This window comes from Triticum aestivum, chromosome 5B (assembly GCF_018294505.1).
Source record: "Triticum aestivum cultivar Chinese Spring chromosome 5B, IWGSC CS RefSeq v2.1, whole genome shotgun sequence".
Lineage (NCBI taxonomy): Eukaryota > Viridiplantae > Streptophyta > Magnoliopsida > Poales > Poaceae > Triticum > Triticum aestivum.
In genome coordinates, this window is record NC_057807.1 from 266,612,987 (window position 1) to 266,638,616 (window position 25,630).

Here is a 25,630-nt window from a genome sequence, read left to right on the forward strand (position 1 = left end):
ACCTCCACCTGCTGCACCCAAGTCAACTGCTCCAAAGAGATCCACAAGAAATATTCCAGTTGCTCAGAAGAACAAGGCCCCAGTGCCTGAGATACAAGGGGATGATGAGCCACTAGTGCTCAGGAAATTGAAGCCTAAGATTCCAGACCATAATGATGATCATCCAGTGGCTAAGAACATGAAGTTAAGAAAAGATGCGGGTTTGAGACAATGGAGGAAGACTGATCCATATGCCACAAGGAGGAGGACTGCTGTTGACTATCATTTCCATACCAGATTACAGTAGGACTTCTATGAGACAGTGTTACTGGATAAGAAGCCCATAATTTATGGTATGAAATGGGTTGATTGGAAATACATTGATGATAATGAATACTATTTTCCCCATGTTCATGAGAGCTTCAGGTTGAATGGAGTTGATACATTTGTTGGACAGAAGCTCACCAAATGGAATGATGAGATGATTGTGAAGTTTTACTCCACTGCCCACTTTTACCCAGATGGGAAGATTCTCTGGATGGCAGAGGGAACCAGGTATGAGTCAACAATCCCTGAATGGGTTGAGCTCATCAATGCTCCAAAGGAAGAAGAAGATGATCTTGATGTTTATGGCAAAGCCAGGAAGGATCACAACTCCATGGCTAATATGTATAAGCCTATTCCTTATGCAACTCTAGAGACACACAAGCTTGAGTCAACCTACTACCTGCTTGCTGGACTGACCACCATGAACACCATCTTGAGGCATACTTTATTTCCCAAGTCAGGAGATCGCATGATGATACATGGTCATTCTATCAACTTGCTACACTTGTTAGATATTCCCCAGAAATTCAGAGTCATGAGCTTAATAGTTGAGACAATCAAGAGGACAACAGCCGACCAAAAAAGGTCTTGTGGATATGGCGCACACATCCAGATGCTGATCAACTACAAGGTTGGAATAGGGACATATCTGCTTGACAAAGAGCACTTACCTCTTAGGCCTGATTTTGAAGACAATGAAGTTGTCATGGATGCATCACATCCTACTTCTGCAGAGGCCCAAGAAAAGATTGAGAAAGCAAAGGCTGCAAAAGCATCAAAGGCAACAAGTACTCCAGATGCTTCAACTGTGAATCTCAAGACCAAGCAAGATTAGCTCACATATCTGCTTGAGGATACCATGAGGATTGAGAAGAGCTTGGCCACCTGGACCCAGAATCAGGAAAGTCTAGAGTGGATTGTTGAGAGCAAGATGTATGACCTAGATGTGAAGGTCACAGAGACTCAGACCATAGTTGAGAAGCTGAGGGATGATGCTGAGGACAGTAATGATAGACCCACTACAGAGCGTTTCTAGTCAGTGCCTAGGGCACAGAGGTCTTCTGCTGAGCCAGTTGCAGACTTGAGACCTCTCATTCTGCTCCTGCCACCACAGCCACAGTTGCTCCTCCAGTATCTACTCCATCAACTCCACAGACTTCAGTGGATGCATTTGCAGATGGACTCCTCTCCATGCCGTCTACGCGCACCGGAGCTACAAGCCAGAAGAGCCCTTCAGGAGCTCCTGGAGATCGTGCCTAGAGTGTCGTATAGCACTATACGTTTTCAAACTTTTTGGTAACTTGTTGCCAAATGGGGAGAAAGTGTATAGATCATAGGCTTCGAGAGAGAGTGTCTTTTGCTTTTGTTAGTTTTTCATTTGCCTTGCTTATTGCTACTTTGGTTTCGTTGGTTGTTGATATTTATGTGTTATGCTCATGGGATACTTTATGTGATCATGTGTTTGATCATACTATGCTTAATGTGTGCTTGCATGATTACCTCTATGATTATTTGTGTCTGGTCAATCACTTGTACCTTTGGGGACGAGTGCATGTTATTTCATTCTTATCATTTTGTGCGCTCCACAAGATGTATGTGACATGGGAGAGTGCCCCATGATCCCAATCAATCATGCACTTGCATTCAAACACACACTTTAAATAATGCACAAATTTAGGGGGGAGCTCTTGCTTATCACATACTTCTGAAAGCGATGATGTATTCATTCATATTATCATTTGTCGAAGCTCTATATGTTGTCATCAATAACCAAAAAGGGGGAGATTGATAGTGCAACTAATCCCCAGGGGGTTTTTGGTTATTTATAACAACATATAACTCATTGAACTAATGACCATTCAAGTTTAATATTTCAGAAAGTTCAATGAATAGCATGGCATGAATTAGGAATGTGGACCCTTCAAAATGCTAAAGACACATATTGGCAAAAGCTCAAGACTCTTCATTTTACATTTAATGATCCAAGATCAAATCGAGTCCATAGGAAAGCCAATACTATTAAAAGGGGATGAGGTGTTGCTTAATGGCTTGCTTGCTCAAAGTGCTTAGTGATATTGCTCCAAAGTCCTCAACCACTTTCCCATTCCAAATATGGCCAAAACCTAAAGTCAAACTCGGCCCACCGAATCATCCTATCCAGAGCCACCGAGTTCATATGACATAGCCACTGCCAGAAACCCCAACAGTTCGGTCACACCGATAGAGATCTCGGTCTCACCGAGATGGCCTTACAACCCCTCTGTTGCCCATTGTAGTTATTTTGATCTCACCGAAATGCACAATCGGTCCCACCGAGTTTGCTTGACATCTTCTTTGTTGCCTCATTGCTTCACTTCGGTCTCACCGAGTTGATGCAATCAGCGCCACCGAGTTGATGTTTGCCCTAAGCCCTAGCACATCGGGCACACTCGAGTTGTTCCGGTGGGTCCCACCAAGATTCCTAACGTTCACATTTTGAACTAAATCGGTCTCACCGAGTTCTTCTATTCGGTCTGACCGAGTTGGGTCAAATGCGTGTAACGGTTGGATTTTGTGTGGAGGCTATATATACCCCTCCCACCCCTTCTCTATTCGAGAGAGAGCCATCAAAACGTGCCTACACTTTTAACATACATTTTCTGAGAGAGAATCGCCTACTCATGTGTTGAGATCAAGATATACTATTCCTACCACAAGAATCTTGATTTCTAGCCTTCCCCGAGTTGCTTTCCACTCAAATCATCTTTCCACCATATCCAAATCTGTGTGAGAGAGTTGAGTGTTGGGGAGACTATCATTTGAAGCACAAGAGCAAGGAGTTCATCATCAACACATCATCTATTACCTTTTCGAGAATGATGTCTCCTAGATTGGTTAGGTGTCACTTGGGAGCCTCCGACAAGATTGTGGAGTTGAACCAAAAAGTTTGTAAGGGCAAGGAGATCGCCTACTTCATGAAGATCTACCTGAGTGAGGCAAGTCCTTCGTGGGTGATGGCCATGGTGGGATAAACAAGGTTGCTTCTTCGTGGACCCTTCGTGGGTAGAGTCCTCCATGGACTCGCGCAACCGTTATCCTTCGTGGGTTGAATTCTCCATCAAAGTAGACGTATGATAACACCACCTATCGGAACCACGCAAAAAATCTTCGTGTCTCCATTGCGTTTGCACTCTCCAAACCCTTCCTTTTGCTTCATATGCAATGTTTTACTTTCCGCTGCTACACTCTTAGAATTGCATGTGTAGGTTAATTGCTTGACTTGTGTTAATTGCTAAAATCTGCTCACAACTAAAATCAGGAAAATGTTAGATTTTTTATTTGGTCAAGTAGTCTAATCACCCCCCTCTATACCTACTTTCGATCCTACAACAACGACACACTAAGTATTTTCTAGTAGTAGTAACTAAGAACAATAAAATAAACAAGCGTGTTAAGGTTTCACATGCTTAATCATCTTTACCGAGTGTGTTATCTTTAAAATGATCAAAAACAAATAACTCATTTCCCCACTCGGATCATATGAATCTTGGTTAAGGATAAAATCATCGACAACTTGAATCTTTAGGATTAACATATGATTGTCAAAATCACACATTTAAGGTTTTTCATATTTGAAATTATCGATAACTCAAACCTATAGAGATTAGATTATAACATTGTTTTATCGCTCCTCAGTTTATTGTACATTGTACATATCATTTTTTTGCGGGGCATTGTATATATTATTGTGTTACTATTATTATATCTTCAAAGTAGTAATTTTCGACGGCCGCGAGCAGTGCGGTCACACACGAGTAGATGGTTCCCATACTTATCTCTATTGTTCACGAGTTCTATCTTATCACCTACTTTACAACTCACAAACAGACGTAGACGTGTTTAAGAGTAGAACTGGTAACTTGTCTCTGACGCGTTTTCATTTATTGTTCATCAGTTCTATCTTATCACTCGCTTTACAACTCACAAACGCGCATAGACGGTTCTAAGAGTAGAAATGGTAACTTGTATCGGACGCGTTTCCGTTCATTGTTCACGAGTTCTATCTTATCACCCGCTTTACAGCTCACAGACAGGCGTATACGGCTTTAAGAGTAGAAATAGTAACGGATGCGTTTCCGTGGTTCACGTGGTCTTCCGTTTCTTCGATATATTATTATATTAATTAATTGTTTGTATTTAGCTTTATATTTGATTTCTTTTACAATTATTATTTGTATTTTCAACTTAATAAAACCCCAATCTTGAATTCTTAGGCAGCAAAACTAGCCCGAAGAGGGAACACAGACCAGAGAGAAACCACCCCAAAACCAGAACAAACCCTCCCTCGCCTTCCCAGGCCCCTTCCCCTTCCCCTCCGCCCTCTCCTCTTCGGCGGCAAATTCAAGCTCGGGAGCTCGCAACCGTGGTTAGCACCTCTCTACCCATATTCTCTGATAAGCTCCAGCCTTTAACCGGAACTCTCCGGGATTCCTGATATCTTCTTCTCGCGATTTTTCTGCGCCAAGATTGATTCGATCTTGCCCGCGCAGGGAGTACATATTTCTCTAGGGTTTTAGCGGGCCCGCGAAGGAGCGGACTTAGGCGGAGCCTTCCTGATGGCGGCCGCGAAGGCAGATGCAAAGGCGGAACCAACTGGCGGCGGCGGCGGCGGCGGCGGCGGCTCGTTCACCGAGGAGAGGCTCTCCGAGAAGCTCAATAAGCTCAGCAGCTCAGCGGCGAGCATCCAGAGTATCCTTTTTATTTATTCAGACGTCCTTATCGCACGCTCGCAAATTCAGCAGCATAGCTTGTGGTTTCTCCTTGTTGTAGTCTTGCTTGTTTTAGTATTATGGTGAATAGAACCCTAAACTGCAAGGTGGAAGAGGACAAAAAACTGGCCTACAAGATCCCGTGGTGTTCCATGCCTGCGCCATTTGATTGGTTTATTTGAACGGTCTTTTTTTCTCCATAAATGCTTAGTATTGTTTATTGGTGTGCACAAGTACAACTTTTTTTTTTTGATGGAAAGCACGAGTACAACTCATAAGAATGCATATGGGTGTAGTTGTAAACTGACTAATATCTCTGTAGCTCCTGGATTATTATTTTGATCTCCCAGGCTTCTTATATGAGAAACTTAGTTTTACCTGTCGTATTTGAAATGTATATAAATGAGCCTGAGTACATGTTTCGGATATTCAATCAGTATCGGGGCGTATCAAGTTCGTGTCGTAACTTTTTGTCTGAAAGAAAATTTGTGTGGTAATTTTGGTTTGTTGAGTACTTGTGTTTGTGCTGTCAATGCTTGCTTTCCTTCTATTTTAAATCCTGGGGTAAATATGTTTAGCACTGTTGACTTTGAATGATGGTCTCTACAAGAAATGACATGTGATGGCAGGAACTGTTAGGAGTCTAAGTTGCAGTGCAGTAGCCCTCTCTAGGTTGCCTGGAGTTCTCGTTGCCCAGCTAGCAAATTAGTCTGCACAACTTTTAACGTCGCCGCTTCCTCTAACATGGGATTAGAGTTAGAATGTGGTTCAAAAAATCAAACTATTCCTTCTGGTTGCCAGTTGACCTACCCCACTCCCCTTGGTTAGTTGCTTGAACAATCTTTATGGCATAATTATTTTGATGGTATGTATCTATTATGTCTCCAGGATTGCAGTAACATTTTTCTGCACTGATCCACTGAGGTTGCATTGGCAAAATATCTCAACTTTTTTAATGTTATTGATCATATGCCCTTGACTTTGAGCCAGTTAATCAGTTGGCTGAACTGTATCTTACACCATCATTGGTTACACAATCACAATAGACAATTTATTGGAAAGAGTATATTTGGAGTTTGAGGAAGAAGAGAGCATTCATCATGCAAATGCTTTTGCATGGACAAAAATGCGGATCATATGATTGTTTGCATATCTTTGTGCTTGTGTCTTCTGTAAATAAGTCTAAGGCACGTCATGCTATACATGCTATATGCTAATGTTATACCATTTTAAAAACTTAAAAGTTACTCTTTGTTTATCATTTCAAACTTTTAATCAAGTCTTCTGAAGCTACAAAATACAAACTTTGGTGTGTTTCTTTGCAAATGACTCGAGTTTTTAAGCATAGTATTCCCTCCTTTTGTGGCCTCCAACCCTTCTAATTCTGCCAGTAGGTATTTAATATGCAAAAACGTTAATTATGAAAGTCAAACGGGATGACTGAGAGTGCGATATTAACATGTGGTTGGCCAGGTTACAGATATGGCAAAGAATTCTGTATTAACATGTGGAAGTATGAGTATGTGTCCCACTTTCTTATATGATGGTATACTCAACTTTGATTTACTTACATCCTGTGCTATGATTATATTTTCGTATGGCATGGATAAATTCCAGTTTTCTGGAGTATCGAATGCCAGCTTTAGTTAGTTGCTTTTCTTTATCCTTTGCTATGCAATGTATACTGCCGTAGCTTGTCTATTGTATTCCTTTATTCGTAAGCAGCACTTTCAAATTGGTGCATATTTCATCGAAAGAGAGCCAGAAGGGTTGTCGATACATGGCAGAGGCAGTTTAATAATGCAACAACCGATAAGAAAGTATCATTCCTGTATCTGTCAAATGACATCCTGCAAAACAGCAAACGCAAGGGAGGAGAATTTGTGAATGAGTTCTGGAGGATTCTTCCTGGGTTACTGAAAGATTTCTACGAAAATGGGGGACAAGATGGAAAGAAAGTAGTGGCAAGATTAGTAAGTTGCTTCTATTTCATAGTTAAGAAAGTCCATTTGTTCTCTAGACTTTTCCAGGAATTCTGAGGGGGTGAAATGTGGCGGTGCCATCATAATGCTACAGTTACCATCAACTTAGTTGTTTAGCGAACTATTAGGGTGCATATCATGCTGTTGTATTTTATTTTGACTATTCATCTATTATCCTGATATTCACGCACTGCAAGAGTGAAATTACCTTTTGTGGTGAATTTAAGAAATAAATTCATTATTGTGATTGCAAGGTCAAGGTCCAAAAGAATAACTTCTCAATTTTGTTGGGCTGTATCTGCAGATAGGGATTTGGGACGAGCGGAAGGTTTTTGGAACACGGAGTGAAAGTCTGAAGGACATTCTTGGTGACAATCCTCCTCCATTAAATAACAACAGCACTACTTCAAATCCTACCTCCAAGCCCTCTTCAGTTTCGAAATCTTCTCAGAGGGATACCGGTCCAATAATAAAAGTAAAGTGTCAATTGTTTTCCACTGACATCATTTTTGTTCCTCTTGTACTTATTATTGATTCAGTATATTGGGATGAATTTGGGAGTGATAGCTCGTGTTGTTGTTTGTCTTTCACTGTAGAAACTGACTGTTAGCGGGATGCCTGAAAAGATTATAACTGCATACCAATCTGTACTTGATCAATATTTTGACGAAGACACAGCTTTAAACAAATGTAAGATTACAGTGAGTGTTTTGGAGAAGATGAATAAAGATGTAGATGAGGCTTGTACTAATGGTAAGGATTTTGCTTGCTTCACTAAGTCCAAATGTTAGGGACAACTGCCTGCCATTGTGTAATGTTTAACTCGCTTTTTTTTCTTGCGTTTGTTATCTTGATGTGTCTTGTGTCATGATTGTTACAGTACTATTTTACATCCAGTTCCATCACTATTTAAAGCTACTACATGCTACCCCACGCTGCTGCAGGAATTGAATATATTTCAATGAGATTGGAACATGAATATTTGGATTAATAATACGAGAACTAAAACTGAACATATATATATATATATATATATATATATATATATGTATGTATGTATGTATGTATGTATGTATGTATGTATGTATGTATATTTGAGTTTTTTGACTATCTATTTGACCCTTCCCCGGACCCCTGCGCAAGCAGGAGCTATGTGCACCGGGCTGCCCTTTTTTATATTTGATTATTGTATAGCGCAAAATATTATTGAATATATGTAGCATAATAGTTTTCCCATGCATGGCTGCATGTTGGGGTGCGTCTTTTGCCATGAATGGCTGCGTATTGAGGTTGGTCTTTTCCCATGCATGGTTGCATGTTGAGGTGCGTCTTTTGTCATGAATGGCTGCGTGTTGAGGTTGGTCTTTTCCCATGCATGGTTGCATGCTGAGGTGGGTCTTTTGCCATGAATGGTTGCATGTTGAGGTGGGTCTTTTCCATGCATGATTGCATGTTGAGGTGGATGTTTTTTGCATGTTGAGTGAAATAGGTTAGTGGGGAACACAATTTCGTTACATACGATTTGGTGGGTGTTCTTGAGAAAAAATAATCGAAATGGAGAGGATTTGTATGTTGATGAATCGTTCATAATGCCGTGATCACGTGGGCACGTTAAATGAAAGAAATGAGGATGGTTAATGTATTTGTATTCCTTTAATACACAACTTCCACGTTCTTTGCATGTTATGCATTGAAATAGTGGCTCTTTGATGTCCATTTTGTCATAATTGTAGTTTGCATGCTAATATCAAAACCATATACTCCATCCTTCCCTAAATATAAGTCTTTTTTAAAGATTTCAGTACGAACTACATACGGATGTATATAGACATATTTTACAATGTAGATTCACTCATTTTGCTCCGTATATAGTCCGTATTGGAATATCTAAAAAGACTTATATTTGGGAACGGAGGGAGTACATATTTTGCATGGTTTATAGAGTACAAGAATAGGCTCCTATTAGTAGTTCCCCTAGCCATGTTCTTGAGCTATTCACCTCTAATAATCTGGAACCTGAAATTACACTAGAATTCTGGGTCTCCAGAGTAAGAAAAAACTGGACTCGAAAAAATTCTGATGCTTTGACAGTACTCCCTCCGTAAAGAAATATAAGAGCGTTTAGATCACTCTTTATTGATCTAAACGCTCTTATATTTCTTTACAGAGGGAGTATAATACAATGCGACATCATAATTTGTTTTCACTTCATCACCTGAGTATAAGTATCCAATAGGTAGTACTAATGCTCGAGTAATTTTTTCTGTAGACATCCAGCAAGTGTCGTCACTGATATCCAACCTTCAAGAACAGGAAGCAATCCTGAAGCAGTGCATTGAGCAACTTGAAAGTGTTGATGCGGCAAGGATAACCCTGATCAGTAACCTAAAAGAAGCCCTTAGTGAAGAGGTCCTTAGAACCTTTTTTATCATCTTTGAAATGTTCTATCCTGATTGTTTATGCATACCATCTAGCTTGCAAACAAAGCTTTATATTCTTTCTTTTTTGTATGTAGGAAAAAAAGTCGGAGCTTCTTCGCAATCAGTTGCAAGTAAGTAATATTCTCATACCCACTACATGGTATCATCCTTTTTCATCTGTCATGAACTCTTGATCTGGCCTGGGAGATCACATCCGCGGTCATTATTTTTTTCTGATGGCTTTTGCTCTTATTGCTCAACTAGAAGTGAAAGTTCGCCAGGGAAACACATGATTGTGTTGTGCATTTTATTGGATTCATCAGCGTCCTCATTATGGTTCCTGTTTGCCTTGTGCCGGCCATATTTGTCCATCTTGCGATGATTTGGCCACCATTATAGAAACTTGATGCTTGTTAAGAGCCCCATGATATGTAGGCATAGCTAGGATTTTGCCGTGTCATTGACATTCTGTTGAAGTTTGCAGATTTTTGGGTAAGTATTGAGTAGTGTAATAACTGTTAAAGAAAGAAAACAATATAAGAAGCACGTGTATATGCAAAGAGAATCCTATGACATAGTTGTGTTTGCAAGGAGAATCCTCTCTAAGAGCATCTCTAGCAGATCCCCTATCCTAAAAGTTCAAAACGCATCCCATTTCCTTATAGTTTTTAGGGGATTAAAGTTTGATTCATCTAGCAGATCCCCTAAAACTTAATCCCCCATATTTATATTTGGCTCACACAATTCATCAAATGCCTACACTACATACACACACTCAGCTCTAGTACCCTCTTTTTTCGGATGCCTCTTTTTCTTGACAGAATCTGGTATACCCTGATTGACAATCGAACTCTCCTGCAAATACTTCACATGCTCTGAAATACTTGGAGCCCGTTCGGATCTTCTCCAGCTTCACGGAATAGCTAGCTTCCTGAGAAGCCAGCCGCCGCCAGCTTCCGAAGGGAGAAAGATGCGTTCGGCAGCACCGAGCAGCTCTTCTCGGTCAGAATGGGCTGACAGCCCAGAAAGCGAGCCCAAGGCCCAGTTTGGTGGCTCATCACGAGAGGAAACTGTACGAGGAAAAGAAAATGTTTCGCGGATGCCACTTCGGAAGGGCATCCCAACGTAATTTAAAGCAACTTCCCCTTCTCGTTTACGCGAAGCTGCGCTTCGGCTGCTCCAGAAATTTGCACTGTGGGTCGTTCGTTCTCCAGAAGCGTGATTCTTGGAGCTGTCCCGTTCGGGTGGCTTCTCGCTGGCTTCTCGGGAAGCTGGATCATGGAGGAGATCCGAACGGGGCCTTGGTACCATTGAACTGCACATTATGAACAAAATTCTCATTTGAGAAGTCAGCTGCAACGGTTGCTTCTCAAAGTATGAACAGCAGCCACGATGTATTCAGTATCCAACTGCAACCCATTTGTCGCTTCAGCAACTTGCAGCTCATGCTGCTTGTGTGACAATGTCGCCACAATCCGGTTTGTCAGCTCTTGAGACGCATTACAATGGCGCCGCAATCCGGAGCATCCCGAATCTACACTGCGGGCTCCTCCTCAGCAGGCTCATCCGTCATACACGAGGAGTCTGCCGACCAGGCCTCAACGCCGCCATAAGTAGCCTCCGCTTCAACATCACGCCCCTCGTCGTCCTCGACATCCTCGTCAATATTGGCGCTCTTCCGCTTCCTGGCGTAGTGCTCCTCAAAGAAGGCCTTCCGTGCGATGGATCCGGGGTGTGACTGCCCCGCCGCCTCCTCGAGGTACCAGTTGTGTTCGAACGCTGACTGTCGCCCCCAAGCGAGTGGCTTGGACAGGAACTGGGTCGTCGAGGAGCGCCTCGTAGGAGCCGTGCAGGCGTGCGTCTGCGGGGAGGCTGTTGTCGGCGGCGAAGAGGCGTGCATTGGCCTCAGAGCGGTGGCCACGGCGCAGGCTGGTGCGGCGAGCAGCATGGCTTGTGCGAGCTTGTGCGTGATGAAGCCCATGATGGCGAAGCACACCAGACGCGGTGGCTCCTGTGGCTGTTCAATAAGTGCGGCGGCGCTGGAGCCAAATTCTCCGCCGTCGGCGGGATTCTGGTGTCAGCGAGGGTGGCTGGAGGGGGAGGGGTCCCATTTTCTCGGTCATCGGGGCGGCGGACAGCCGGCGGTGTGGGTTCCGGTGGTGGCGGTGTGGTCGGACGGGAGCCGAGCGTATCCCCTGTTTATTCTGAGAGTTGCCCTCGTTGGACTAAACATAGTCCAGAGGGTGTCCTTTTCAAGGGATGTTTCCTTATAATTATATAAGGAGTTATACGTTTAGGGGATCTGCCAAGGTAGGGGTAAATTCTGTAAACGAAATCCCCCCCCCCCCCCCCCCCCCAAAGTTTAGTATAAAGTTAGTACAAAGTTGGGTCATCTATTTTGGAACGGAGGGAGTAGCTTTTAAGGGATCTGGCAGAGTCCCTCTAACAGGGTAGGTAACAACTACTGAATCTGCAGTACGGTTCTGCTTTGCACTGGAAGCTACTAAGCTAGCCATGGTCTGATTGGGAAGTGGGTAAATGTTGACTGACATGTTTTAACTACCCACTTCAAGCACAAATCTGCCTCTTATGGTTTGCAAGCTCCCATTGCCAGGAGGCTTTTTCATTACAGCAAGCCACCTCCCGCTTAGACTGCTTCGGATTACATGTTCTTATGAGTTGTGAAGCTAACCAGCTTGCATTAGACAGTTTGGGAGCTCTCTTGGGAGGGATATGTTTACATGTTCAGAACCCAAACAGGCTTTTTCAATACAGCAAGTCACCTCCCGCTTAGACTGCTTCAGGTTACATGTTCTTATGAGTTGTGAAGCTAACCAGCTTGCATTAGACAGTTTGGGGGCTATCTTGGGAGGGATATGTTTGCATGTTCAGAACCCAAACATGTAGGTTCTCTGCATATCTAGTATCAATTTCTGGTCACTTGTTACTGTAGTTTTTGTATGAGGTTACAATTAACTTTCTTCAACATTGCTATCTACCATCTCAGTTTGCACTATTTTTGTCTGTCTCTGTAGTGTCCGTTTTAGGAGTTATTTAAGAAATTACTTAAGTGATTTGCAGCTAATTGGATTTAATTGACACAGGTTGGTCGAGCAGAGGCTGAACATGCCGCGCAACTAAGACAACGATTTGGTGGTGCCCATGCCACTAATGGGGCATGGTCTAGTTCTAGTACGCTCATGACCACAATTCCGTCAGAGCAGACTGCTGCGATGATGCAGAATGCAGCAATAAGCCCAATAACTCCCCAGTTTCAACCACCACATCCAGCAATCCTGCTTTCCGCCACAGCCACTGCTGCAGATGATGAGCCCAAGAAAACGGCAGCAGCTATGGCAGATAAACTTGCATCTTTGGCATCTCCGGAGCAGGTGCTCTCCTCCATTTTGGCCTCCCTTGCTGCTGAACAAGCTGCTTCCATGAATGGCGGCTCGCCTTCCGTAGAGCTCTCGGAAGGGCCTCCAGGCTTCCAGATACCAAAGAGGCCTAGAATTGAGAATCCTACTCAAACCGGTGATATGGGTGCTCCCCTTTTCTTTGGGCAACTGCCACAGGCTGCCCAGCAGAATGGAGCAGCGCCTACTTCTCTTGGAGGCATGCAGTCATCGATGCAGGCAAATCAAGCACCGGGCGCATTTCCACCACCTCCCCCTCCACTGCCACCTATGCTGCCGCCACTTCTGCAGCAATTCAGTCAAAATGGTGGAGGAATGTTCGGAATGGGACCTTTTGGGATGTTGGCCAGCTCTATGCCACCTCCACTGCCGAACATGCTACCTCCAGGTTATCCAAGGCCAAGTGGACCGCCACCTCCACCTCCTCTTTCACCAGCCCAGAATCAGAGCCAGACCCAGCAGCAGCAGCAGTCTCCACAGGCACCGCAGCAATCTCCAACATCAACTGGCTTCTTTCCAACACCAGGCATTGGGTTCTTCCCTCCGGTTCAGATGCAGCAATCACCGTCGGTCCAGCGGCAATGATTACATAGCAACTGTCGGGCTTAAAAGGTGTATATTAAGCAATAATTCCAGAGTGTTAGTTGGCAGGTCTGCAGGCAAGCAGGATCATCAATGCTTATGAGTCCGAAAGGTTTGTAGAATAGGTGGGTGGTTTGTGTGATGTATAACTGGTAACTTTTCCGTTTTGGTATGAGGAGGTTCATCATATGAAGTGGTTAAGACTCTTCGTTGATCTGTAGCTCCTTAATTGGTTCTGAGGCAAACAAATGCTGCTGCTTGAAGAGTTGCCCAAACAGTGGAACATTGGGCTCCTCAACGTGAGAACTTACCAGTGGCTTTGGAACACATGTTATAGACTTATAGTCTCATAGATCATGTTTTGTTTAATTTTAAATCATTTAGACTAACATTTGTTTACATTTATTTATTGATTTAAATATAGTGTTTCGTTTAATATGTTGTTTCTTTTGCAAGTTTGCTGTTTTTCATTGGGTTGGTTCTTTCTGAGTGACAGTTGGGATGTGCTGTCAATTCAGAGTAACGAGTGATGATCCAGGACCAAGAGGGTTGAAATTAGCAGAAGTGGAGCTGGTTTAGAATAAGAGTGGTAATTCAAGAGAGGTTAAATCAACAAAATTGGAGGCAAGGAAATCCATCAAAACAGTTTCATTGAACAGCAGAACTCATATCTAGTTAGTATCTATACAAAAAAAAATAGTCTATACACAAAAAATAGTCTCCAACTACTACTCCTGTGAGTGCTAGGTAATTAAGAGAGGGAACCAAGAGGCTGCTCGCCTGCTAGCTAGCTGATGACCAACCAACTAATTATTCCTGGGATTTGCATTTGATCTCCCCACAGGCGGCAGCGGCTTCACGCCGGCGTTGAACTCCACGCTCGGCTTCGCGTTAGCCGCCGCGGCCGCGTGACGGGCGCCATTGACGTCGAAGGAGATTGTGGCCGTGGCGCCGCCTGGCTGCTGCTGCAGCAGCAGCCTCCTAGCGGCCGTGGGTCGACGGCGGCGACTCTGCGAGGACGCTTGTCGCTGTGCAGCGGCAGTGCCGCCGTCGTTGTCGAGAGGCGAGGTGGTCGTCGGCGCTGCTGCGGCTTTAGACCCCGGGAGGAGGAGCTGGAGGACGAAGATGGTGGAGAGAAGGAGGAGGAGCACTCTGCGCTGAGCCATCATCATGACCTAGGAGGTGGAGTCTGGAGAGATCGGAGTGGCGTGCCTCTTTATGCGTTGGTGCTCACACTCTCGCTAGCTACTTGGCGGGAAGGAACATGCAGAGAACATGCACGCGCTTCTCCCTTCTTCGTTTCTTTTCTTGGCCGTGGATGATGGGATGGAGGAGTCATGAGGCAGGCATAGCATATAGGAACGTGTCGCCACGAGATCTGAATCCCGTTTCTCGAATAAAATCTCGTGGAAACTAGCTACTGTAGGTAGCTTCGGATGGGTTTGGGGACGATCCAAATGTAAGTTACCCGTGACCAATTCTCTCTTTGGTTCCTATATCTCGCCCGACCCACTTCCGCGAGCGGCAGGGGCCACCCCCCTCCTCCCCCCCTCCCCCCGCGTTGGGCAAAGCCTGGCAGGCATAGGCGGCGTCGGTCCCTTGGGGCGGGCTGTCACGGGACGACCTCCTCATGCGGTTGCGCGACGCCGATAGCGGCGGCGTGGTGCACTGCTGCATGGTGCGTCTCCGGCGGATGCGTACTCTACGGGCGTTGTTCCTTGCTGGGATGGTGTAGGGGTGGCGCGGATGACACCAACGGATCTGATGGTCCGTTAGGTGGCCATGTGTGGTGAGCACGGGCCGAGTCTGGTGGTTGGCATGAGATCCGATGGCCGACGACCTGTGGTGGTGCTTTGGTCCCTTCTCGCGGGCATGGAGGCGGGGTTAGGGGGTGGTTCGTGATGGCCTTTGGTTAGGCGAAGGGAACGGGGCTTTATTGAGGAGTCGATGGGGGGCGGGGCGCCAGAAGCTGCTCGGTGGCTAGAGTTGTCAGCTGCCAAGAGCAGCCCCCGCCTGATGTGGAGGCATCTGCCTTTTTGGGGTGCGGTTGCTGGCAGTGTGCCGGCGACGTGGGTTTGTCGCCAGGGCAGGAGTTTGACGTGGTCCTCCTGCCCGGGGTTGGTTGTGTTGGAAATATGCCCTAGAGGCAATAATAAAATGGTTATTATTATATTTCCTTGTTCATGATAATTGTCTATTGTTCATGCTATAATTGTATTGACCGGAAACCGTAATACATGTGTGAATACATAGATCACAACATGTCCCTAGTGAGCCTTTAGTTGACTAGCTCGTTGATCAACAGATGGTCATGGTTTTCTGACTATGGACATTGGATGTCATTGATAACGGGATCACATCATTAGGAGAATGATGTGATGGACAAGACCCAATCCTAAGCATAACACAAGACCGTGTAGTTCGTTTGCTAAAGCTTTTCTAATGTCAAGTATCATTTCCTTAGACCATGAGATTGTGTAACTCCGGATACCGTAGGAATGCTTTGGGTGTACCAAACATCACAACGTAACTGGGTGGCTATAAAGGTGCATTACAGGTATCTCCGAAAATGTCTATTGGGTTGGCACGAATCGAGACTGGGATTTGTCACTCCGTATGACAGAGAGGTATCTCTGGGCCCACTCGGTAATGCATCATCATAATGAGCTCAATGTGACTAAGTAGTTAGTCACGGGATCATGCATTACGGAACGAGTAAAGTGACTTGCCGGTAACGAGATTGAACGAGGTATTGGGATACCGACGATCGAATCTCGGGCAAGTAACGTAATGATTGACAAAGGGAATTATATACGGGATTGCTTGAATCCTCGACATCGTGGTTCATCCGATGAGATCATCGTGGAACATGTGGGAGCCAACATGGGTATCCAGATCCTGCTGTTGGTTATTGGCCGGAGAGATGTCTCGGTCATGTCTGCATGATTCCCGAACTCGTAGGGTCTACGCACTTAAGGTTCGGTGACGCTAGAGTTGTTATGGGAAATAGTATGTGGTTAGCGAATGTTGTTCGGAGTCCTGGATGAGATCCCGGACGTCACGAGGAGTTCCGGAATGGTCCGGAGGTGAAGATTTATATATGGAAAGTCATCATACGGTCACCGGAAGTATTCGGGGGTTTGCCGGTATTGTACCGGGACCACCGAAGGGGTTCCGGGGGTCCACCGGGAGGGTCCACCTGCCCCGGAGGGCCCTATGGGCTGTATGTGGAAGGGAACCAGCCCCTAAGTGGGCTGGGCGCCATTCCCCCCTAGGGCCCATGCGCCTAGGGTTTGGGGGAAACCCTAAAGGGGGCGCCCCCCTTGGCTTGGGGGGCAAGCCCCCCCCCCCCGGCCGCCGCCCCCCCTCTAGATCTCATCTAGAGGGGCCGGCCCCCTTCCCCCTTCGCCCTATAAATAGAGGGGAGGAGGGAGGGCAGCACCTCATCCAAGGCGCAACCCTCCCCCTCTCCAACACCCCCTCCTCCTTCTTTGAGCTTGGCGAAGCCCTGCCGGAGAACCGCTGCTCCTTCACCACCACGCCGTCGTGCTGCCGAAGTTCTTCCCCAACTTCTCCTTCCCCCTTGCTGGATCAAGAAGGAGGAGACGTCCCCGTGCTGCACGTGTGTTGAACGCGGAGGCGCCGTTGTTCGGCGCTTAGATCGGAATCAACCGCGATCTGAATCGCTGCGAGTACGACTTCTTCATCCGCGTTCTTGCAACGCTTCCGTTTCACGATCTTCAAGGGTATGAAGATGCACTCCCCTCTCTCTCGTTGCTAGTCTCTCCATAGATTGATCTTGGTGATGCGTAAATTTTTTTTAATTTCTGCAACGATCCCAACAGTGGTATCAGAGCTAGGTCTATGCGTAGTTTCTATGCACGAGTAGAACACAAGTTGTTGTGGGCGTCGATTTGTCAATATACTTGCCATTACTAGTCTTATCTTGATTCGGCGGCATCGTGGGATGAAGCGGCCCGGACCGACCTTACACGTACGCTTACGTGAAACAGGTTCCACCGACTGACATGCACTAGTTGCATAAGATGGCTAGCGAGTGTCTGTCTCTCCCACTTTAGTCGGATCGGATTCGATAAAAGGGTCCTTATGAAGGGTAAATAGCAATTGGTATATCACGTTGTGGTTTTGGCGTAGGTAAGAAACGTTCTTGCTAGAAATCTATAGCAGCCACGTAAAAACTTGCAACAACAATATTAGAGGACGTCTAACTTGTTCTTGCAGCATATGCCATGTGATGTGATATGGCCAAAATGATGTGATGAATGATATATATGTGATGTATGAGATTGATCATGTTCTTGTAATAGGAATCATGACTTGCATGTCTATGAGTATGACAACCGGCAGGAGCCATAGGAGTTGTCTTAATTTATTGTATGACCTGCATGTCACTGAAAACGCCATGTAATTACTTCACTTTATTGCTAACCGTTAGCCATAGTAGTAGAAGTAACAGTTGGCGAGACAACTTCATGAAGACACGATGATGGAGATCATGGTGTCATGCCGTTGACGATGATGATCATGGCGCCCCGAAGATGGAGATCAAAAGGAGCAAAATGATATTGGCCATATCATGTCACTATTTGATTGCATGTGATGTTTATCATGAGTTTGCATCTTATTTGCTTAGAACGACGGTAGCATAAATAAGATGATCCCTCATAAAATTTCAAGAAAGTGTTCCCCCTAACTGTGCACCATTGCGAAAGTTCGTTGTTTCGAAGCACCACGTGATGATCGGGTGTGATAGATTCTAACGTTCGCATACAACAGGTGTAAGCCAGATTTACACATGCAGAACACTTAGGTTGACTTGACGAGCCTAGCATGTATAGACATGGCCTCAGAACACAAGAGACCGAAAGTTCAAACATGAGTCGTATAGTAGATATGATCAACATGAAGATGTTCACGAATGATGACTAGTCCGTCTCACGTGATGATCAGACACGGCCTAGTTGACTCGGATCATGTATCACTTAGATGACTAGAGGGATGTCTATCTGAGTGGGAGTTCATTAAATAATCTGATTAGATGAACTTAATTATCATGAACTTAGTCTAAAAATCTTTGCAATATGTCTTGTAGATCAAATGGCCCACGCTAATGTTGCCCTCAACTTCAATGCGTTCCTAGAGAAAACCAAGCTGAAAGACGATGGTAGCAACTATACGGACTGGGTCCGTAACTTGAGGATCATCCTCATAGCTGCCAAGAAAGCATATGTCCTTGATGCACCGCTAGGTGAAGCACCTATTTTCCCATCAACTCAAGACGTTATGAATGCCTGGCAGTCGCGTAGTGATGATTACTCCCTGGTTCAATGCGGCATGCTTTATAGCTTAGAATCGGGGCTCCAAAAGCGTTTTGAGCAGCACGGAGCATATGAGATGTTCCAAGAGCTGAAAATGGTTTTCCAAGCTCATGCCCGAGTTGAGAGATATGAAGTCTCCGACAAGTTCTACAGTTGTAAGATGGAGGAGAATAGTTTTGTCAGTGAGCACATACTCAAAATGTCTGGGTTGCACAACCGCTTGTCTCAGCTGGGAGTTAATCTCCCGGATGACGCGGTCATTGACAGAATCCTTCAGTCGCTTCCACCTAGCTACAAGAGCTTTGTGATGAATTTCAATATGCAGGGTATGGTGAAAACCATTCCTGAGGTATTTTTAATGCTGAAATCAGCGGAGGTGGAGATCAAAAAGGAACATCAAGTATTGATGGTCAATAAAACCACTAGTTTCAAGAAAGGCAAGGGTAAGAACTTCAAAAAGGACAGCAAGGAAGTTTCCGCTCCCGGTAAGCCAGTTGCCGGGAAGAAGCCAAAGCATGGACGCAAACCTGAGACTGAGTGCTTTTATTACAAGGGAAACGGTCACTGGAAGTGGAACTGCCCCAAGTACTTAGCGGGCAAGGAGGCCGGCAACACCAAAGGTACATGTGATATACATGTTATTGATGTGTACCTTACCAGTACTCGTAGTAGCTCCTGAGTATTTGATACCGGTGCGGTTGCTCATATTTGTAACTCAAAACAAGAGCTGCGAAATAAGCGGAGACTGGCGAAGAACGAGGTGACGATGCGCGTAGGGAATGGTTCCAAGGTCGATATGATCGCCGTCGGCACGCTACCTCTACATTTACCTACGGGATTAGTTTTAAACCTCAATAATTTTTATTTAGTGCCAGCTTTAAGTATGAACATTGTATCTGGATCTCGTTTAATGCGAGATGGCTACTCATTTAAATCCAAGAATAATGGTTGTTCTATTTATATGAGAGATATGTTTTATGTCATGCCCCGCTGGTCAATGGTTTATTCTTATTGAATCTCGAACGTGATGTTACACATATTCATAGTGTGAATACCAAAAAATATAAGGTTAATAATGATAGTCCCACATACTTGTGGCACTGCCGCCTTGGTCACATTGGTGTCAAACGCATGAAGAAGCTCCATGCAGATGGACTTTTGGAGTCTCTTGATTATGAATCATTTGACACATGCGAACCATGCCTCATGGGCAAGATGACCAAGACTCCGTTCTCCGGAACAATGGAGCGAGCAACCAACTTGTTGGAAATCATACATACTGATGTGTGCGGTCCAATGAGCGTTGAGGCTCGCGGTGGCTATCGTTATGTTCTCACCCTCACTGATGACTTAAGTAGATATGGGTATGTCTACTTAATAAACAAGTCTGAGCCCCCCTCAAAAAAAAAACACAAGTCTGAGACCTTTGAAAAGTTCAAAGAATTTCAGAGTGAGGTAGAGAATCAACGTGACAGAAAAATAAAGTTCTTACGATCAGATCATGGGGGAGAATATTTGAGTCACGAATTTGGTACACACTTAAGGAAATGTAGAATTGTTTCACAACTCACGCCGCCTGGAACACCTCAGCGTAATGGTGTGTCCGAACATCATAATCGCACTCTATTGGATATGGTGCGATCTATGATGTCTCTTACCGATTTACCGCTATCATTTTGGGGATATGCTTTAGAGACAGCCACATTCACTTTAAATAGGGCACCATCTAAATCCGTTGAGACGACATCGTATGAATTATGGTTTGGGAAGAAACCTAAGCTGTTGTTTCTAAAAGTTTGGGGATGCGATGCTTATGTCAAGAAACTTCAACCTGAAAAGCTCGAACCCAAGTCGGAAAAATGCGTCTTCATAGGATACCCTAAGGAAACCATTGGGTATACCTTCTACCTCAGATCCGAAGGCAAGATCTTTGTTGCCAAGAACGGGGTCCTTTCTGGAGAAAGAGTTTCTCTCGAAAGAAGTAAGTGGGAGGAAAGTAGAACTTGATGAAGTACTGCCTCTTGAACCGGAAAGTAGCGCAACTCAGGAAGATGTTTCTGTGGTGCCTGCACCGACTAGAGAGGAAGTTAATGATGATGATCAAGGTAATTCGGATCAAGTTGCTACTGAACTTCGTAGGTCCACAAGGACACGTTCCACACCAGAATGGTATGGAAACCCTGTCCTGGAAATCATGTTGTTAGACAATGGTGAACCTTTGAACTATGAAGAAGCGATGGCGGGCCCAGATTCCAACAAATGGCTTGAAGCCATGCAATCCGAGATAGGATCCATGTATGAAAACAAAGTATGGACTTTGATAGACTTGCCTGATGATCGGCGAGTGATAGAAAATAAATGGATCTTTAAGAAGAAGACAGGCGCGGATGGTAATGTTACCATCTATAAAGCTCGGCTTGCTGCTAAGGGTTATCGACAAGTTCAAGGGGTTGACTACGATGAGACCTTCTCACCCATAGCAAAGCTGAAGTCCGTCCAAATCATGTTAGCAATTGTCGCATTCTATGATTATGAAATATGGAAAATGGACGTCAAAACGGCATTCCTTAACGGTTTCCTTAAGGAAGAATTGTATATGATGCAGATAGAAGGTTTGTCGATCCTAAGAATGCTAACAAGGTATGCAAGCTCCAGCGCTCCATCTATGGGCTGGTGCAAGCATCTCGGAGTTGGAACATTCGCTTTGATGAAATGATCAAAGCATTTGGGTTTATGCAGACTTATGGAGAAGCCTACATTTACAAGAAAGTGAGTGGGAGCTCTATAGCATTTCTCATATTATATGTGGATGACATACTATTGATGGGAAATGATATAGAACTTTTGGAAAGCATAAAGGCCTACTTGAATAAGTATTTTTCAATGAAGGACCTTGGAGAAGCTGCTTATATATTAGGCATAAAGATCTATAGAGATAGATCGAGATGCCTCATAGGTCTTTCACAAAGCACATACCTTGATAAGATATTGAAGAAGTTCAATATGGATCAGTCCAAGAAAGGGTTCTTGCCTGTATTGCAAGGTGTGAAATTGAGCTTGGCTCAAAGCCCGACCATGGCAGAAGATAGAGAAAATATGAGTGTCATCCCCCATGCCTCAGCCATAGGGTCTATTATGTATGCCATGCTGTGTACCAGACCTGATGTAAACCTTGCCGTAAGTTTGGTAGGGAGGTACCAAAGTAATCCCGGCATGGAACACTGGACAACAGTCAAGAATATCCTGAAGTACCTGAAAAGGACTAAGGATATGTTTCTCATTAATGGAGGTGACGAAGAGCTCGTCGTAAAGGGTTACGTCGATGCTAGCTTTGACACAGATCTGGATGACTCCAAGTCACAAACCAGATACGTGTATATTTTGAATGGTGGGGCAGTAAGCTGGTGCAGTTGCAAGCAAAGCATCATGGCGGGATCTACATGTGAAGCGGAGTACATGGAAGCCTCGGAGGCAGCGCATGAAGCAATCTGGATGAAGGAGTTCATTACCGACCTAGGAGTTATTCCCCATGCGTCGGGCCTGATGACTGGAGCTATTGCCCTTGCCAAGGAGCCCAGGTTTCACAAGAAGACTAGGCACATCAAGCGTCACTTTAACTCCATTCGTGAAAATGTTCAAGATGGAGACATAGATATTTGTAAAGTGCATACGGATCTGAATGTCACAGATCCGTTGACTAAACCTCTTCCACGAGCAAAATATGATCAACACCAGAACTCTATGGGTGTTCGATTCATCACAATGTAACTAGATTATTGACTCTAGTGCTAGTGGGATACTGTTGGAAATATGCCCTAGAGGCAATAATAAAATGGTTATTATTATATTTCCTTGTTCATGATAATTGTCTATTGTGCATGCTATAATTGTATTGTCCGGAAACCGTAATACATGTGTGAATACATAGACCACAACATGTCCCTAGTGAGCCTCTAGTTGACTAGCTCGTTGATCAACAGATGGTCATAGTTTCCTGACTATGGACATTGGATCTCATTGATAACGGGATCACATCATTAGGAGAATGATGTGATGGACAAGACCCAATCCTAAGCATAGCACAAGATCGTGTAGTTCTTTTGCTAAAGCTTTTCTAATGTCAGGTATCATTTCCTTAGACCATGAGATTGTGTAACTCCCGGATACCGTAGGATTGCTTCGAGTGTACCAAACGTCACAACGTAACTGGGTGACTATAAAGGTGCATTACAGGTATCTCCGAAAGTGTCTGTTGGGTTGGCACAAATCGAGACTGGGATTTGTCACTCCGTATGACGGAGAGGTATCTCTGGGCCCACTCGGTAAAGCATCATCATAATGAGCTCAATGTGACTAAGTAGTTAGTCACGGGATCATGCATTACGGAACGAGTAAAGTGACTTGCCGGTAACGAGATTGAACGAGGTACTGGGATACCGATGATCGAATTTCGGGCAAGTAACGTACCGATTAACAAAGGGAATTGTATACGGGATTGCTTGAATCCTCGACATCGTGGTTCATCCGATGAGATCATCGTGAAACATGTGGGAGCCAACATGGGTATCTAGATCCCATTGTTGGTTATTGGCCGGAGAGCTATCTTGGTCATGTCTGCATGATTCCCGAACCCGTGGGGTCTACACACTTAAGGTTCGGTGACGCTAGAGTTGTTATGGAAATAGTATGTGGTTACCGAATGTTGTTCGGAGTCCCGGATGAGAACCTGGACGTCACGAGGAGTTTCGGAATGGTCCGGAGGTGAAGATTTATATATGGGAAGTCATCATACGGTCACCGGAAGTATTCGGGGGTTTGCCGGTATTGTACCGGGACCACCGAAGGGGTTTCGGGGGTCCACCAGGAGGGTCCACCTGCCCCGGAGGGCCCTATGGGTTGTATGTGGAAGGGAACCAGCCCCTAAGTGGGCTGGGTGCCATTCCCCCCTAGGGACCATGCGCCTAGGGTTTGGGGGAAACCCTAAAGGGGGCGCCCCCCTTGGCTTGGGGGGCAAGCCCCCTCCCCTTGGCCGCCGCCCCCTCTCTAGATCTCATCTAGAGGGGCCGGCCCCCTTCCCTCTTCGCCCTATAAATAGAGGGGAGGAGAGAGGGCAGCATCACCTCATCCAAGGCGCAACCCTCCCCCTCTCCAACACCCCCTCCTCCTCCATTGAGCTTGGCGAAGCCCTGCCGGAGAATCGCTGCTCCTCCACCACCACGCCGTCGTGCTGCCGGAGTTCTTCCCCAACTTCTCCTTCCCCCTTGTTGGATCTAGAAGGAGGAGACGTCCCCGTGCTGCACGTGTGTTGAACGCGGAGGCGCCGTTGTTCGGCGCTTAGATCGGAATCAACCGCGATCTGAATCGCTGCGAGTACGACTCCTTCATCCGCGTTCTTGCAAAGCTTCCATTTCGCGATCTTCAAGGGTATGAAGATGCACTCCCCTCTCTCTCGTTGCTAGTCTCTCCATAGATTGATCTTGGTGATGCATAGAATTTTTTTAATTTCTGCAACGATCCCCAACATGTTGCTCCTTGGGCAAGTCCCGGAGCGACTTGCCTTGGAGTCGGTGTGCTTGACTCTGGGTCTCCTCCGGTCAAACTAAGGTGGGTGCTTGCGGTTAGTCTGGGAGGCATCGCCACACTATGGCGTCAGTGAAGGTCTCTAGAAGTGGTCGGTAGGACAACGTTGTGCTGGCAGTCGGATCGGTGCTTCAGGTCGCGGACTTGGCGTCGTCTTAGCTGATTGCTCCACGCGTGGGCACCCCTATAGTGGCGGCACTGACCTGGCTCGGGGGCTGATGCAGGTTTTTTCATGTCGCGGTTTGTGCCTTGTGAAGCAGACAGTTGGTGATGTCTCGGGGCATGGATGCCAGGGTGGCGACTCCGGAAGGTGGTATGCATGGTTGGCTCTCCAGTGGGCACCATAACGATGGTGGTGGCTATGTTTGTTGGCCGTGCGGGCGACGAGAGCTATTACGGTGGGTGGCTCGGGCGAGCTCTGTCTCATGCAAAAGCAGCGCCCTGATCCAGTGGAAATACGATATCATAGCGCTTACCCTGAAGACCTCGTGGTGGCATGGGGCAGCTGCCGAGCGAAAGTTCTGTAATTTGTCGCCAGCAATGGTGACGCTCGTGGGCGTCATATTCTTCTTGAAGATGTCATTGTGAGGCTCCTCTCCGTGTCTAGTGCCGAGTGAAAACCTTTGTCCGTCAAGTGATGATGCATAACGTCATTCTACCTCTCGAGGGCGTTGTCATGGAGCCTTGGAGCGTAGGTGTTGTAGGCGTGGCGTGGCATTGTATTCAGTTCTTCCTACTCTCTATTTCGGTAGCGTAGTCGCGTGATCTGGTTATCCTGGGATCGGCGTTGTATGAGGGTTACCCCACCACTTTGTATCATTCGGTCGTGTACGTTGTTCCGTAGTTGCTTTATATATAAACGAGGCGGAAGCCTATTTCAAGACAGTGTAGGTAGCTTCTCTTTCAGCCGAAGTCCAGTTTGCGGTTGTTGTACCGCATTTGACCAAAGGGAATTACAAGTCTACAACTGAGTCGGGATTTTGGCTCCTGAGCTCAACTCCTTGCAAAAACCAAAAATCATTTTTTAAGTTTCATTACATCTAAATGTATTTCATCATGAAACTTTACAAACATGCAGTATACATTGCTATATACATGCGTAATTTTTTTCAGTTTTAAAAACTTCAAAAGTTGATTTCTGAAATTTTTTAATTTCGGACTCCATGAAGCGTGCGGAGAATGTCAAGAGAGGTCGGGGTAGACCGAATTTGACATGGGAGGAGTCCGTTAAGAGAGACCTGAAGGATTGGAGTATCA

General features: G+C 45.3%; 1 protein-coding gene across 2 annotated transcripts; it reads left to right on the top strand.

The window, feature by feature from the left end:
• Positions 1–4,501: 4,501 nt before the first annotated feature.
• On the top strand, positions 4,502–13,892 carry LOC123111302 (splicing factor 1). 2 transcript variants are annotated; one of them, XM_044532059.1, is made up of 8 exons: positions 4,502–4,711; positions 4,836–5,034; positions 6,780–7,027; positions 7,341–7,511; positions 7,633–7,789; positions 9,306–9,445; positions 9,552–9,587; positions 12,561–13,892. In XM_044532059.1, the coding sequence occupies exons 2-8, from the start codon at positions 4,902–4,904 to the stop codon at positions 13,455–13,457; spliced, it is 1,782 nt and encodes a 593-aa protein (XP_044387994.1). In that variant the 5' UTR covers positions 4,502–4,711; positions 4,836–4,901; the 3' UTR covers positions 13,458–13,892. The 2 variants fall into 2 exon arrangements, with proteins under 2 accessions (XP_044387994.1, XP_044387995.1); XM_044532060.1 differs by having other exon boundaries at positions 4,558–4,711; positions 4,812–5,034.
• Positions 13,893–25,630: the final 11,738 nt, after the last annotated feature.